This window comes from Mytilus galloprovincialis, chromosome 7, assembly GCF_965363235.1.
Source record: "Mytilus galloprovincialis chromosome 7, xbMytGall1.hap1.1, whole genome shotgun sequence".
Lineage (NCBI taxonomy): Eukaryota > Metazoa > Mollusca > Bivalvia > Mytilida > Mytilidae > Mytilus > Mytilus galloprovincialis.
The window spans coordinates 46,738,839-46,754,017 of NC_134844.1; the positions used below are offsets into that span (position 1 = coordinate 46,738,839).

General features: G+C 31.2%; 1 protein-coding gene across 1 annotated transcript in view; it reads left to right on the forward strand.

Annotated features, from left to right (window-relative positions):
- Nucleotides 1-13,725, forward strand: part of LOC143083117 (leucine-rich repeat- and IQ domain-containing protein 1-like) — a 34,494-nt gene extending 20,769 nt beyond the window's left edge. Inside the window, exons 18-32 of the mRNA XM_076259347.1 lie at nt 803-930; nt 1,357-1,430; nt 2,375-2,474; nt 3,052-3,225; nt 3,703-4,068; nt 4,545-4,692; nt 5,074-5,190; nt 5,536-5,585; nt 6,222-6,467; nt 7,407-7,501; nt 9,369-9,476; nt 9,899-10,040; nt 10,751-10,838; nt 11,113-11,203; nt 11,760-13,725. Coding sequence (XP_076115462.1) covers nt 803-930; nt 1,357-1,430; nt 2,375-2,474; nt 3,052-3,225; nt 3,703-4,068; nt 4,545-4,692; nt 5,074-5,190; nt 5,536-5,585; nt 6,222-6,467; nt 7,407-7,501; nt 9,369-9,476; nt 9,899-10,040; nt 10,751-10,838; nt 11,113-11,203; nt 11,760-11,899 — 2,067 coding nt within the window. The 3' untranslated portion in view covers nt 11,900-13,725. The remainder of the gene's footprint in view (nt 1-802; nt 931-1,356; nt 1,431-2,374; nt 2,475-3,051; nt 3,226-3,702; nt 4,069-4,544; nt 4,693-5,073; nt 5,191-5,535; nt 5,586-6,221; nt 6,468-7,406; nt 7,502-9,368; nt 9,477-9,898; nt 10,041-10,750; nt 10,839-11,112; nt 11,204-11,759) is intronic.
- The last annotated feature ends 1,454 nt before the right edge of the window (nt 13,726-15,179 follow it).

Here is a 15,179-nt window from a genome sequence, read left to right on the forward strand (position 1 = left end):
AAAATCAGTTTTTTATCGGTGTCATACGCTTTCTCAGTCGACGTACTGCCCTTTCAGGTTCACCACCAAACATGCACATTGGATTTGCTATAGACAAGAGATAGTCATAATCACATAAGAACTTTGTAATTAAATAGGGTTGACATTACTAAATTCAATCTTTGTCACATTATTTCTGGTTGTAGTATTTAAATCAGTTTGACTTTATATGTAACAACAAGGATTTGTATAGTATATTTATATTTTACTATGCAAATCATTTGTAACAATTACAAATACTAAAAATCCAGACTTGAAATTAAGGAGTAGGCACAGTTTTTATTTTGTTAGCGGGCATTATGTAAAAATGATGAATCAAATAATTCAAATTTATATATAACTTGTATAGAGCAATGCTGTTAATTACAAATTACATCAATTCAGACCCTTTTGTTTTCTAATTGATTAGTATTACAAATAATTAATCGATTCCAAGTCAACAGGTTCTAACAGAAAGATTTGAAAATGAGAGAAAACTGTGCATCTTATAATTAACATGAATTTATAATATTACAATACCTATACTTAAAGTAATGACTAAAATACAGCTTATACATAATTAGATACTTTAACTAGTAAAGTTGAAAGTTTGAGAGGAGGAAAAAGTTTCAGCATTTAGAAATTTAATACTATATTTCCAATAATTGTAACTTAACAATAATTAAGCATGATCTTGTTTATCTAAACCAATGAATAAATGAATTTCAATTGATGACAAATGTACTTATTTCATGACAAATTTATCTATGCATTTTCTTTGTAGATTCCTGATTTACAGAACCATGTTTTATTACAAGATTTAATATTAGAAGATAACAATATAACTTCACTTGATGATTTGAATCAGTCCTGGTTACCCTTGGTGCAAAAACTTAATATTAGTCAAAATAGGTAAATTGTATTTAATTTTATAATTATGGAAAGAGATACAAATGTTCATGCTTTTTAGAACCCATTATCTTTCTTACTTTTAAACTTTATTTTTGTTTTCTCATGTAAATATAAAAAAAAAAAATTAAAGAAATATGAAGTTGAAAATATTATCAACTTTTAAAATTATATTACTTTATCCGACTGAGAAATATAAAAATATTTATATTAATAAAACTACTGATAAAGGAGCTCTTTATATTTTACAAAGGAAATAGAAGAAATTTATAGTAGTCATTGAAAAATCAGTGATGTAACAATGAATTTTAACTCAATATGGCTTGTATGATACTGAAAACAGACCGTTTAATTCACATGATAATGGCTCTATCCAAAAATAACAAATGTCAAGTATTTAAAGGTTATAGCATATATTTTTCATTTCAGTTTGGAAGATCTAGTCAGCTTAGAGAACTTTTTATTACTGCGAGATTTTAATCTAAGTAATAACCAGGTTTCAGGTAAGGAACTTTTTTCTCTAATTATGCCCCATTTATGGGCATGATGTTTTCTGGTCTGTGCGTCTGTTTGTTTGTCTGATCAATTTTTCGTTCGTCCGTCCGTCTGTCTGTCCATCTGTCTGCTTCTGGTTAAAGTTTTTGGTCAAGAGAGTTTTTGTTGAAGTTGAAGTCCAATAAACTTGAAACTTAGTACACATGTTCCCTGTGATATGATCTTTAGTACACATGTTCCCTATGATATGATCTTTCTAATTTTAATGCCAAATTAGAGTATTTACCCCAGTTTCACGGTCCACTGAACATATAAAATGATAGTGCGAGTGGGGCATCCGTGGACTATGGACTCATTCTTGTTTTTGTGCTATTTTCACAACTTTCTTCAAATCTTTGAAAAGCAAGGGATAAAAGTCATTAGAGAAACAGATTGCATCACTATAACTCATGTATTAAAAGATATGTCTCCACTCTCAACAGTTAAATTTTTAATATTTTAAAAGCTTGGCAAGCCTGGCACTTTAAATATTAAATTTTAACTGTTTCAACTGGAGACAAAATCTGTTTCAGTGTTGCTATTTTCATTTATTGACACTTGATAATTAACATTATTTATATTTCAGTTTTCATGTGCATAAGTTTATGTATACTTAGAGCTAATTTCCTAATGCTTGGAGAGTTCAACCTTTGTTGGTTTGCTTGCTTTGTATAAACGTTTACTCAAGCTTTGTTATTAAGATTGACATCTTCTTACAACATATATATAGTCATAGACAAACATATGTATATCATATTTGAATTTGATTGTACAATATACAAACACGGCAAGCAGGCTAATCAAAGTCTTGCTTTACATGCAGAAGGAAATTAGCTCTAAATAAATATCTCAATTAATTTCTGACAACATGTCTTAAAATCATTAATTTATCATACTTACATTATTATTTCAGATATAGATGTGTTCCAGTCTTCATTAAAAAGCTATATATATCTAGAAATGCTACACTTATGTGGTAATCCTGCTGTAGAGAGTTTAGAAGATAAAGATAGGTAATTTATGGCATATATGTATTTTGCATAAAGGACTATAGCTTCTTTTTTGTAGGAAAATTGGTACAAATGAAGGAATTTCAATGGGGAATAATAGATTTTAAACTATTTTCTCACAGTTTTTGTTTGGTTTGAAAAGTTGTTAAGTTGCAGATTTGAAAACTTTAATTGCTTTTTGTTTATTATTAAGACAACAACTGAACATATGATAATCATAATGAAATAGGACAAAACCAAACATTTCTTAGAACAAAAATAAAATGTATTGACTTATGAATTCAGGGGGTTATTATTTTGAAATACATTCGGAAAAAGAAACTTGCACTTACTAAATGTTAGATTTTTTATCAAAAGTTGAACTACAGTTATGTGCTAAAAGTTCCATTGAATATGATTAAGAAAATTCTAAAACAAAAAGCCAGAATTGACACATAGATTATAGATCTTTTTGTGAAGAACTTAAATGTTATCTCTGATAGAGAGGAAGACCATTTGATTAAACCATTAAAAAATTATGAATTTATATTGATCTGTATTCATATAATCAAATATTTTCATATTGAAATATTATGTGTAGTTTTAGAAAGAAACTGACTAAAGAATTAACAAGATTACACCAACTAGATGATGCCACACTAGAATCAACACATTGTGGTTCACCTATTAAACCAAGGAACGGCTTTGAAGCCATGTGTCTACACCAAGTTCAAATGATGAAAGATGTACATCATAGATTCCAGCAAGATACAAAGTAAGTAGAATTGTAAAGAACAGGAGATGTGGGTTATATTTGAATAAGACGTCAACCCAAAGACATTTAAAGTCAAAGAACATCTAGAGGTAAACTTATGGTCTTCTACAATAAATAAGTGGCTATGCATCATTTGAAGCTCTAAATTGCCCTCAATTTGGAAATAATTTTAATAGAATCTACCAAAGATTAGCTTGAAAAGCCAATTTCCCTAAATGAAAAAAAAAACAATTAAGATTTAACTAAAGATAATCAAGGACAAGGTTCATGAAAATGTGGCGAGGTTGGTTTGTTTTTCTGACTCATATTAGCAATACCATAAAGTTTTGATAATTTGATGTATGTGTAAAATCATTATGTTTTCTTCAAATCAAAATAGGGGAGTCAAGAGGTTCAGTTCTGAACCCATATTATGTTGTTTCTAATGTTTATATAAACTTTCATATGTAAGTTTGCAATATTTTTCTTTCTTTGTAGATCCCATTTAGATTCATCAAATCTCTCGGAACTTTGTGAAATTTATTTTAAATTTTGTGATAAAACTCATAAGATGGCTGAAGACAATCGATATGCTCACGAGTATGGTGAAATATCAATAGCACAACCAACAGCACCATCAACTCCTAAATCTGGAAGGCCGCGATCAGCAAGAGCAAATAAAGTAGTTCAAGACACTTATATGAGCCCTAAGGACATGTTTGAAAAAGCTCTTCATGATGGAGGTAGTAAAAGTGGTGGTTCAAATGGTCTAGTCAGGGGAGATAATGTGGCTGTGGTAAAACCAGTCATCACTGCAAAAATTGTTCAGAACATTCTTGAAGATGATACTACTAGTCAAAAGAAGTAAGTTTATTTCATACCCCAGGAGTAGATTACCTTAGCCGTATTTGGCACAACTTTTTGGAATTTTGGGTCCTCAATGCTCTTCAACTTTGTATTTGTTTGGCTTTTTAACTATTTTGATCTGAGCGTCACTGATGAGTCTTATGTAGACGAAACGCGCGTCTGGCGTATAAAATTATAATCCTGGTACTTTTGATAACTAATTAGATATAGTCTCCAGGCTTGCGTTTCACAAAGATGTGTAAGACTTTTGACATTTAAATCCCTTAAATAAAAACTAAACTTCTTTGATTGTAGTTATAAAGTTGAAATACTTACAAGTATAAGCCAAAGTAAATGAACTGACTGAAAAAAATAATTTTGAAATGTCAAAAGTGGTCTTACAATATTGCTATTTGTTAAATTTTTTGAAAGAATCTTTTGATTAAAAACTTGACAGTTGAAAACAATTGATTTTGTGTAAATCTATACTACAGATTACACAGAAGACATGAAGCAGCAGTAAAGATACAGTCAGCATGGAGAGGATATTCAGTGCGGAGATGGTATGAACAGGTTTTACAGGATCAAAGCTTTGATATGGCTGTCTTACTGGAACTTCATAATGCAGCCATTAAAATACAGGTAAGAATTTATTCACTAAGTCTTTATAGTGTCAATCAATCACTTTTATTAAGCAAAGGGAAATAATGTTTTTATTCTAGAACAGTCTGTCCACATCCACTGAGTTATGGTTCTTAGCATTGTGAGTTTCATAAAATTTACATAAGGGAAACTTAGGTTAGTGCTTGGAAACAAATAAATTTGAATTTTTTCAAGTCATATAGATTTTATTCAGCTGGTTGGAAAGGTTACTTTTATTCAAAACATGTTTTATCCCAAATGTAAATTTTCTAAAAAAAAAAAACATATATATATTTGAAAGAAAAAAAATTTCAAAAATCCACAAACCATGAGAATTGGAAAAATACTTTCATAGTAATTGACTGAGTTCTTCTTTTGTAGGCCATATGGAGAGGTTACAGTGTAAGATGTAGATTAGAAAGAGCTTTAGATTTTGCCAAACTTGAAGATGATGATGAGTTTGGTGAAATTGATATGAATGATCTTAATTTTAATGAGGTAAAGTATTTATGATTATAAGATCCCAAAAAAAATCATTATTTTAGTAAATGAATGCTACTTCTTATGTAATCAAATAGAGATGACATATTTTTTTAATGCTAATGTGTTATAATATATCTGTAGCCATGGATTTATGAATGATTGGATATTTTCAATCAATTGTACACAACTTAAAAACTATATCTCATGCTCTTGACATAAACATTTTTTTCATTTGACTATTTTAAATAATTTCATAATCTTAAGGAAAATGTCTTGATATTTCCCCCATATCTTTTTTTATGTTGTGTAGTTTACTTTAGTATATTACTGGTAGTTCACATTTATATTGTGTTGTTTTAGGACATATTAGATGATTGGAAACCACCATCAACACCACAGATTCCAAACAGGTAAGAAAAGCAGAAGCTATTTACATTTTTTAAAAGGGGAGATAACAACCATATGTCCCTATTCAAAAGCATTGATCTTCTTAAAAAAAGGGTTCCAATCCCTCTGAAGAGAATTTGTAAAATTCTGTTATTTATCTACCTTTTCTATGGATTTTAAAATCATTTAATCATATAAAAAAGAAGATGTGGTATGATTGCCAATGAGACAACTATCCACAAAAGACCAAAATGACACAGACATTAACAACTATAGGTCACCGTACGGTCATAGTTTGCTTTCCTAAGTCTATCCTGTGCTTAATCACTGATTTGATTCAAACCAAGAATGAAAGAACTTTGAAGAAATTGACAGTCAGTGTTGTTACTTTGTAGCCAATTTGTTAAATACCATTTGAAACTTTGATAAATATATTGAAAAGTCCTTTTGTTTAGAAAAGTTCTAACTCATTTACACTCGATATAAGTACAATATTCCTTGTATTGCCCACAGTTCAAGAATATCCATAAAAAATGCATGCAAACATTTCTGAAATAAGTGTCCAGTATGTGTTTTACTGCCACTCACCAGAAACCTAGTAAAGATATTGAATTATTATGAGTTGTGATTGAAAGATTAATAATTTGATTTATTTACAGACATGCAGTGTTGGGAAAACCACCTTCTGGGAAGAAAACCACACCTCCAAAAATTCCAGCTCTACCATTGGGAGATAACCCTCATCCTCCTCAGCAACCAAGAAGAGCCTGGAGAGGAATGGATTCACCTCTTTCTGATGTTCAAGTACAGCAAAATTATCCACGACCTCCATCATCCCTCATCAGTGGAACAGATACACACAGAACAGTACAGTCAAGGAAAGAAGAGAAGATATCAGAAGAGTGGTAATTAATTTAGTGTTTCTTTATCAGATAGTGAGTCAATTAAAACAGAGAGCCGTGGTGTAGTGGTTAGTGCATCGGACAACTAAGAGAAAGGTTCCTGGTTCGATTCCTGTTTGGGATGAAAATTTCAGGAACTCAATTTTCAGCTCTCCCTTGACACCGTCTGCGAGTATGGTCTTGAGGAAACGATGATAGTCCGTCTGAAGGGGACGATAAATGGCTGACCCATGTTAAGAGAGAGCCATATCTCTTGCACGTTAAAGACACCCTTGTAGATTTAGGCTAATGCCGCTACAAGGCAGCACTCGCACCCACAAAATGGAAAGGGATTGATACAAGTTGCAAAACTTGTTTCTCAATCAACTATAAATAAATATGTTTAAACTAATTAGAATTTGTTGACCTTTCATAAAAATACTGTATTTTATTTCAGTGCCCTTTAAAACAACATGATTATTATCTAAAATTCTTTCTCTTCTACAAAAAAAAGAATGATCTTTTCTAAATCAACCTAACCTTAAGCTTGAAAAAAACCCAGCAGTTTTATTGTTTCTTATGAATATTTTTGTTATGCCCCTGTCAAAGTGGATGGGTCATTTAATTTTACCCTTGTTTAAGGAGGTAGACCTAGGTCAAGGTAAATAACTCGTAAAATCATCGGTATGTTTGTGTCAACCATTTTCATAAATATATTCTAAGCTTCTAGGTTACATAGATTATTTTCAATCTGTTTCAGGTAAATGCTTAAAATACAATGATGAAACTTGACTTTTACAAACACATAACCGATTTAAAGAGTTATCTCCCTAAACCAAGGTCTACCACCTTAAATAAGCAACAGTTTTCTTGCCAGAGAATAATGTGTGCAATAAAAACATTATAAACAAAGAATTCACTTTTTACTTGTATTCATGATGATTGTTTCTTTAATTTTTTCAGGGGTTTCAAAAATAATGAAACAGCACATTTAATGATGCAAAGAGCAAAGAAAATGAAATATAACGCAGAAAGGAGAAAGAAACTTAGTAAACTAGGTAAATATCTGTCAGATTGTGGCAACTAATATGATCTTATTTCTACCTTCTTGCACTACCAAAAGATAACTATAATTACCGTAAGGGTCAATTGTCTTTGTGGATCTTTTTATCAATAGTTGTCCATGTTTATGTGTCAGTGAAATGACTATCAATCTAGTGGGATAAATTCAATAAGGGTGTGTTTGAAACAAGGATTGGAATAATTTTGAAATACATTTATAGCCTTTAATCTGGTAGACCCAGGGCTCACACTACTTCAGAATTATAGGGAGAAGTGACTTCTCTTTTTGAAACTGATAGGGAGAAGTGGTGAGATTTGAAAGAGAAGTGCTCATTCGCGCGGTGCGCTGCAATGTTTGGATTTTACAATAGTATAAAGGGCAATATGTAAATAATGTTCTTTTTATATTGTTCAATTCATATCTAAGTAAAAAATTACAATTAAAGTTACATTTGAAATTAAAAGTTGTTTAAGTTTTACTAAAGTTCTTGTGAAAAACTAGCAACTAAATATCTAGCACTTAAAAAAAAATAAAAATTTAAAAATGTAAAGAAATTATTATATATCAATTACAATTTAATTTAAAATTATCTTGTGTATGAAATTCAGTGTTTCTAATAAAAAAATATAAAAGTTATTAAGCTGGGCCATAATATTATATTGATATTAGTATGATAGTCTCAGAGTTAAGCAACTTTAATCAATAGTTTGAAACAATCCATAAAAAATATAGGGAATTATATACACCAATCAATTAGATCATGTAGATGTAACCAAAAGTCTCTTTATGTGTGTGGAATGCGTTATTTTTCCCTTTGGGATCAATATTCTTCTGTCAGCTGTTCCATTCGTGCGTCCGTAGTAATTATTGTAAAAGTACGGATTTCGGTCATAGCTGCTCCGGTTCAGATCCGTAGTTTAGAAATCGGTCAATGGCGGACGAATGCAAGAAAATTTACAAAAATAAACGATGTTTGACAAGTTATTTGGAAAGGAACATGACGATTTTAATGCAATAAATGGATTAAAAATTTATTGGAGGCAACTTTTATCACGTTTAAATGAAGTAATAAACTTATTTTGCCGCCGAAATTTAGGTTGATGTACGTTTTTGAGTAACAAGCACCGGAACTTGTACTTGCAGAAATGCACGAAGTGATAAAAAGTTGTATTTTTATCAAATAACCTGCTACACACTGCGAAAACAATGCTTCAACCTCTTTTCTAAAGATAATGAATCGTTTATATCTGAATTTCTTTAATTATCAATAAAAAACTGATGTTTCATCAACTTGGTAAAAATTGAAAATGTCCGATGACGGAAGCGACTGAAAGCGACTATCGTCATGGACAGGGCGACTTGATTTCGCTTTTGGGGGTCGGGGAAAGCGAAGTGACGGCCGGGAAGGCGACTTCTTCGCCCAAGTCGCCTGGTAGCGTGAGCCCTGAGACCATCTTGGGTGGTTTTGATGTAAAAAGATGATTGGATTTAACATAGCTGACCACTAATACTTGACCCCAGGGGGAAAACCGACGTACAAACTAAGGAGATTTACTGGAATTATGCTTTATGAGAGTGTTCTGGGGGTTTTAACTTGCTTCACAGAAGCTTCCCATATAAATTCCTGCTTTGATTAATTTAGTTAGATTTGCATTTAGTTTCTGGGTGAGTTATCAATTTCAGAACCGTTTCAAAAAAACATATTCTTGCATGGAAATGGACTGCTCAAAAACATGAATATATTCACACGAGCGCAGATCAATTATATTAACAATATGTAATACCCCTACTGAACAGTTTTTGGTTTATCATTTGTTTATTGATTTTGTTTGGTATTGGACTATTTTATGTTATCTTTACAGATCCAAAACAACGATTGGTCTTGTTCAGAAAACTAGAAGAGGTCTCTCATTACCCTCATGTTCAGGCACCAAGCAGGAAAATTCTTCCAAGAAAAGAGTATTTTCAAGGTAAAAAGAAAGATTGGCTTCGTACCTATCTTGTTTACTATAATAAACTGAATACACCTAAGACATAGTGTCTTCATATCTATGTTCACAGAACCCCAAAAAAATAATCAAATCAACTGGCCTCTAGAGTGTTTTTGTTTTTTATTGTAAATGAAAAAGGAAACTGACTAATATAAGATGAGTTATAGACCAGTTTAACCTACAGAAACTAGACTATACATGAAGATATTTGTACAAATGGCAACTTATTACAGCAAACAATCTGTCATATCTTTCTCTTCTGTTAAATACGTTATAATAAGTTTGAATCAGTTTGAAAAATAAGCTGATTTTAACAACATTTAACTTGATATTCAGGTTGTGTAATATTGTGTGCTGGTATATTGATTTTTCACATAGAGGTAATTAATTTTAACTTGTAGAGAGACAGAAAGAAATAGATAATGCAGATAGAGAGAAGAGAAAAGAGAAATGTGAGAAAGTGTCACGAACCTTTGAATGGTTACATACACAGGTGGGAGACTATGATGTCAGTGATTCTCCTATCAACACAAATAATCAAGGGTATGTATAACAATTATAAAACTAGTTGGGTGCCTCAGTGGCCAAGTGGTCTAAGTAGTTCTCCGACTGTCATCACTAGCCAGTCAATCTGAGTTTGTGAGTTCAAACCCTGCTCATGTGGATGCATTGGACTCCAATTTAATTGACTAGGATTTTCAGTTTTCCTATCAAAAGTCAGTGATTTTCTCCTGGCACTACGACTTCCTCCACCCATAAGATTTGACTGCCAAGAAATAGCCCAAAAGAGGTATTAAAGCATCAATTGATCAATCAATCAAAAGCCTGTTTCATTGGCATTGAAAATATCTTACATTTCTGGAATGAAAAAAATATTCTATTTTCTAGGAAAATTGCCCTTACCAACTAAAATGACTTTTATGTTGATTTGATTTTATTTTCTAAAAGTTGTGATTTTTATTATTCTTGTGAAAACAAGTTTTTAATCTCAATCATTAGATTAAAAAAAAATGCATTAAAGAACTTTAGTAAAAATCAGTTGATCACTTAATATTTTACAGTTCATGGGGAAATTTTTATATTTTACATACTTTTTTTCTTTTCACATTTTAAACTGTATAGTACATCTGTTATACATGTAGAAGAATTTCCTCATCTGTTACCTTTGTTCTTTCACAGAGTAACATCTATTCAGTTTGTAACAGAACCTGTTTAGAAGTTAAGCATATCTAACATTCAATTTGTGATTTTAGGAATAGGACAAGACAGAGATTTGGAAGTGATGGAAACCTACCCAAACTTGATTCTGATTTGATGTCAGGGAAAGCTGTCAGACTTGTTGTAAGAAACTACATTTGTTAGTTCTATGTTGACTTTATTACTTTTCATAAAGTATTATTAGAATAAAGGATGTATATGAGATAAAAAATCATTTAGAAATCATAATGTTCTTCACACTTAACAGCTATATTTCACAATTCTCTAGATGTAAATTCAAGAAGAAGAAAAAGACATTGTTGATAATTACGAGGGGAGACAATTCATATTGTTATTTTATTAGATCAAAATTGTAATAAACTATGCCCACTTACATCTTAAGCTTATGTATTTTCAGAGTAGTCCAGTTGACCTAATGTCAGTTGATAGTGTTAGTATACAGGGAGAATTCAGTAAACCACGTAGATTTTCTGCCAGTTCTAGTGATTGTAAGTACATTGTTAGGGCAACATTGTACTAAGATATTTTTCTGTTCCTGTTGGGAGTCAATATGTTAGCCTTTTATAACTGGTTATGGGGTATATGTTTAGCTTACTGGTATTGTTGAAGGTAGTAAAGTGACCGGTATGGGCTTTGCTCATTGTTGAAGGCTGTACGGTGACCTATAGTTGTTAATGTCTGTGTCATTTTGGTCTTTTGTGGATAGTTGTCTCATTGGCAATAATACCACATCTTCTTTTTTATATAGTTGTAAACTTTAATTTAATTGGGTTTTTGGTGAAGTGTTGTTTCATTGGCAATTATACTACATCATCTTATTTTTATAATACAATGTTTTCATTGGATCAGTTTGATTGTAACAGAAATCATATATTTATTGTTTTATTGTTTGAACATTTTCTTCCAGTAATAATTAAATCAAGACAGTTTGAAACATAGTTATGAACAAAAATTTAATTCTTACAGAAGACCTCATAACAAAAATCATGTGTAATACATACATGTATTTGTTTTAGTTCTATGTTACATTTTTTTTTATTTCAGCACAAACCAGGTTGCCACCAATCAAAGGAGGCTCTGCACCAACAGGACAGAAAAGAAAGGAAAAAATGTCATGGAGGAATCCTCAGAACAAAAATAATGACATTGGATGGGGAGGGGGTCATAAACGAGTGGTACATTGATAATGATTTTATAGTCTGACTCGTTTAACCAGGGTAAAAATTTAGTATGTAGTGTTACAGGCCTTTACCAACTGTATTATGTGAAATTGGACCAAATCCAATTAAAAAAAGGAGACCAAAATCTTAATGAAAAAATGAGTCAGTCAATTTGATTGGTCACATAAATAGAGGATGTCTTTTTCATGCAACAAGATAAATAATGAACTGAGATTCTAACATCTTTTTAATGTCAATATCAATGTATTTGATAATATTATAATTTCATCAGTCTTGTATTATGCACAGCTTTATTTTGCTGCTAAATGAGTATTTCCAAAACAATAGTTAAGAATTTTTGCCAGTTTATGTTCAAAGTAAATAGTGTGACCCGAGGCAGGACAGGTTGAAAATGTTTGCAATTTTCTGTGGAGTATTCCTTGGTCATCAAGACTGCCTTTTTCAATGTGTGATAAAAGTAAACAAAAAAGTATGAAAATACTTGTGTATAAATTGTAATAAGTAAACATTGATAGAGGTGTACTTCAATTTTATTACAGTCTTTCAGAGAGATTTTATTTCATATTTGCTTATAGTTTGGTGCTGTTTTTGAAATAGAATGTTCATAATTTTATTTATCTGAATGAATTAAAGGTTAAATCTGAGTGATTGACAGGAGCAAATGTTGTCTAAAGCTTGATACTGAACTAGAAAAAATATTGTATTATATGCTTTCGTACCTTTTTGTGAATATTAAATCCTAAGCTCCTAATTTGATAATACCACACTGTGGAGAGGTTAAAAAACCCTATATATGTCTACAAGAGAGAGACCAGATTTATTAGATAAAGGCAGAATTTTGTAATCTCCTTTAATTGTTTCAATGTTTCATCAAATTTCCTTGCTTAATCACTTCTAAAAATCTAAAAATTAAACAATTGATTAAATAATTTTTTTTAGAAGTTATGAGTTATCTCCCATTTTGACATTCAAAAGTCCAAATATATAGAAATCAGATTGATATAGAATTTATACAAATAAATATTTTTGCAAATTTGAAATTGAATTGTTAGTGAGTCATTTCATTATTAGTCCAAACAGTTTATTTATTTTGCAATTGTCAAGTTTGACTATAAATGTACTATATATAAATTTTGTATGCATTAGATTTTGCACTAAAAGTGAAACAAATTTATTTTATTAGATGTAAAATGAGTGTTGTATACATTCTAAACAGTTTGATGCCTCATTTGGTAGATTGTATATGTTCATTATGCTAAAACTTTAATGTCTTGGTGTAATGTTTTATGGTTAAATGTGCTGTTCACATTTAAAATTGAGCCATTTAGATATGTCAATTTAATACTGTTGGCTGTTTGTATATAGACTTTGCCTAAATTGATATAGATCTCTGTTCTTTGATCAGCACTGGGTTTTTTTTTTACTTTACGTATCAGAAGTCATAATTTGCTTGAAATTTTGGCTTGAAACTACAAGCATTTTTTCTGTTTTTAAAATTGATAAAAAAATCACTTGATTTAGGCTCAGTGTGTGCTTTCTACCTGAAATCTGAGGATAGATACCTGCCAGGTCAATCATTCATTATTATATTAACTTGTAAGTTGGCTTGATTCAAACACTTGGCTATTTCAGGTTGAATACTGTAAAAGTATTTTTTTTGTGGTGTATTTTATCTTTGTTGTTTTATGGCTACAAATACATTAACCATTGTACCTATATAATATATATCATTAAAAATAAAATAAGTGTCGTAATGTTTAAAAACCATGAAATAATAAGCCTGTGAACATGCTGAGAGAATTCAAAACAAAATAATTACAATGTTTTAAAGTTTTTTTATTTGAATCTTGGGTATATGAGTCAGGGGCGTAGCTAGGTATTCATTCAACTGTAGGCACTAATCGGCAGGGGGTCGGCAGGTCCAGGGCAAAGCCCTGGTAGGGGGTTCAGGGGGGAAGCCCCCCGACGGAAAACAGTTGCAAAATTTTATGTATAAAAATATTAAATTTTCTGGTTATTTAATCATGATAATTATAATATACATGATGAAAAGTTCGAAGAATTATGAATAATGTACACAGGCACTCGTCTCATAAAAAAAAATCCTATATTCATTTATGTAACACAAGTTGTTATATGAAGGTATATAGGAATTTGTTTTCTGAGACGAGTTGTTATATAAAGGTATATAGGAAATTTTTTTCTGAGACGAGTGCTTGTGTACCATAACATCTGACTGGTGAATTAAATAACGCAATACAATCCGATGTATAAAAAAAAACATTTACAATATGCATTGCTCAGCGTAGATCAGCGTATCCCTTTGACTGTCCCTTTGGTATCTTTCGTCCCTCTTTTAATCAAGCAATACACCCTGTTTGGTATTATCATATCTATTCCGTTCGGATTGATATATACACGTTTAACTTAATTAATAGAACATATTGACGATCTTTCATTAAAAAAAATAGGCACGTAAACACTGATACTACTATATAATGGAACTATCCTTTTGGCTAGACATCAACCATCAATCTTTTGAATCTTAAACCTTCACCCTAGCCACACAAACACATACAGACATAGTCGATGCCTATTGTCTGTATGTGTTTGTGTAACAAAAAATTCAAGAAATTCGTATTTAGGAGATAACTGTATTGTATTTTAAGCTCCGACGGCATGAATTGGGGATTTGATGGTCGCAAATTCAGTTTACTGGTGACGCGTTAGCGTTAACAATATTGTTATCTCCATTCTAATGAAACTGACAGAAAACAACGTTAAAACATGTAATTAAAATCTGCAATATGTTGTCTGCGCTTGTGCGTACGTCCCATAGCATGCCATGTAAAAAAGTGACGTTATCCAATCAAAATGAACGTTACAAAAAGAGGGACGAAAGATACCAAAGGGACAGTCAAACTCATAAATCTAAAACAAACTGACAACGCCATGGTTAAAAATGAAAAAGACAAACAGAAAAACAATAGTACACATGACACAACATAGAAAACTAAAGAATAAACAACACGAACCCCACCAAAAACTAGGGGTGATCTCAGGTGCTCCGGAAGGGTAAGCAGATCCTGCTCCACATGTGGCAACCGTCGTGTTGCTTATGTGATTACAAATCCGGTAAATAGTCTAATTCGGTAAGTCACATTCATGAAAGGGAAGGGGATTGTAGTTACAACGTAAGGAACATATCCGATATCATTTGTGAAACGGTTATTCCATAACGGTCAACCAACTCGTGATGGCGTCCGTAAAATTTACGAAGGGA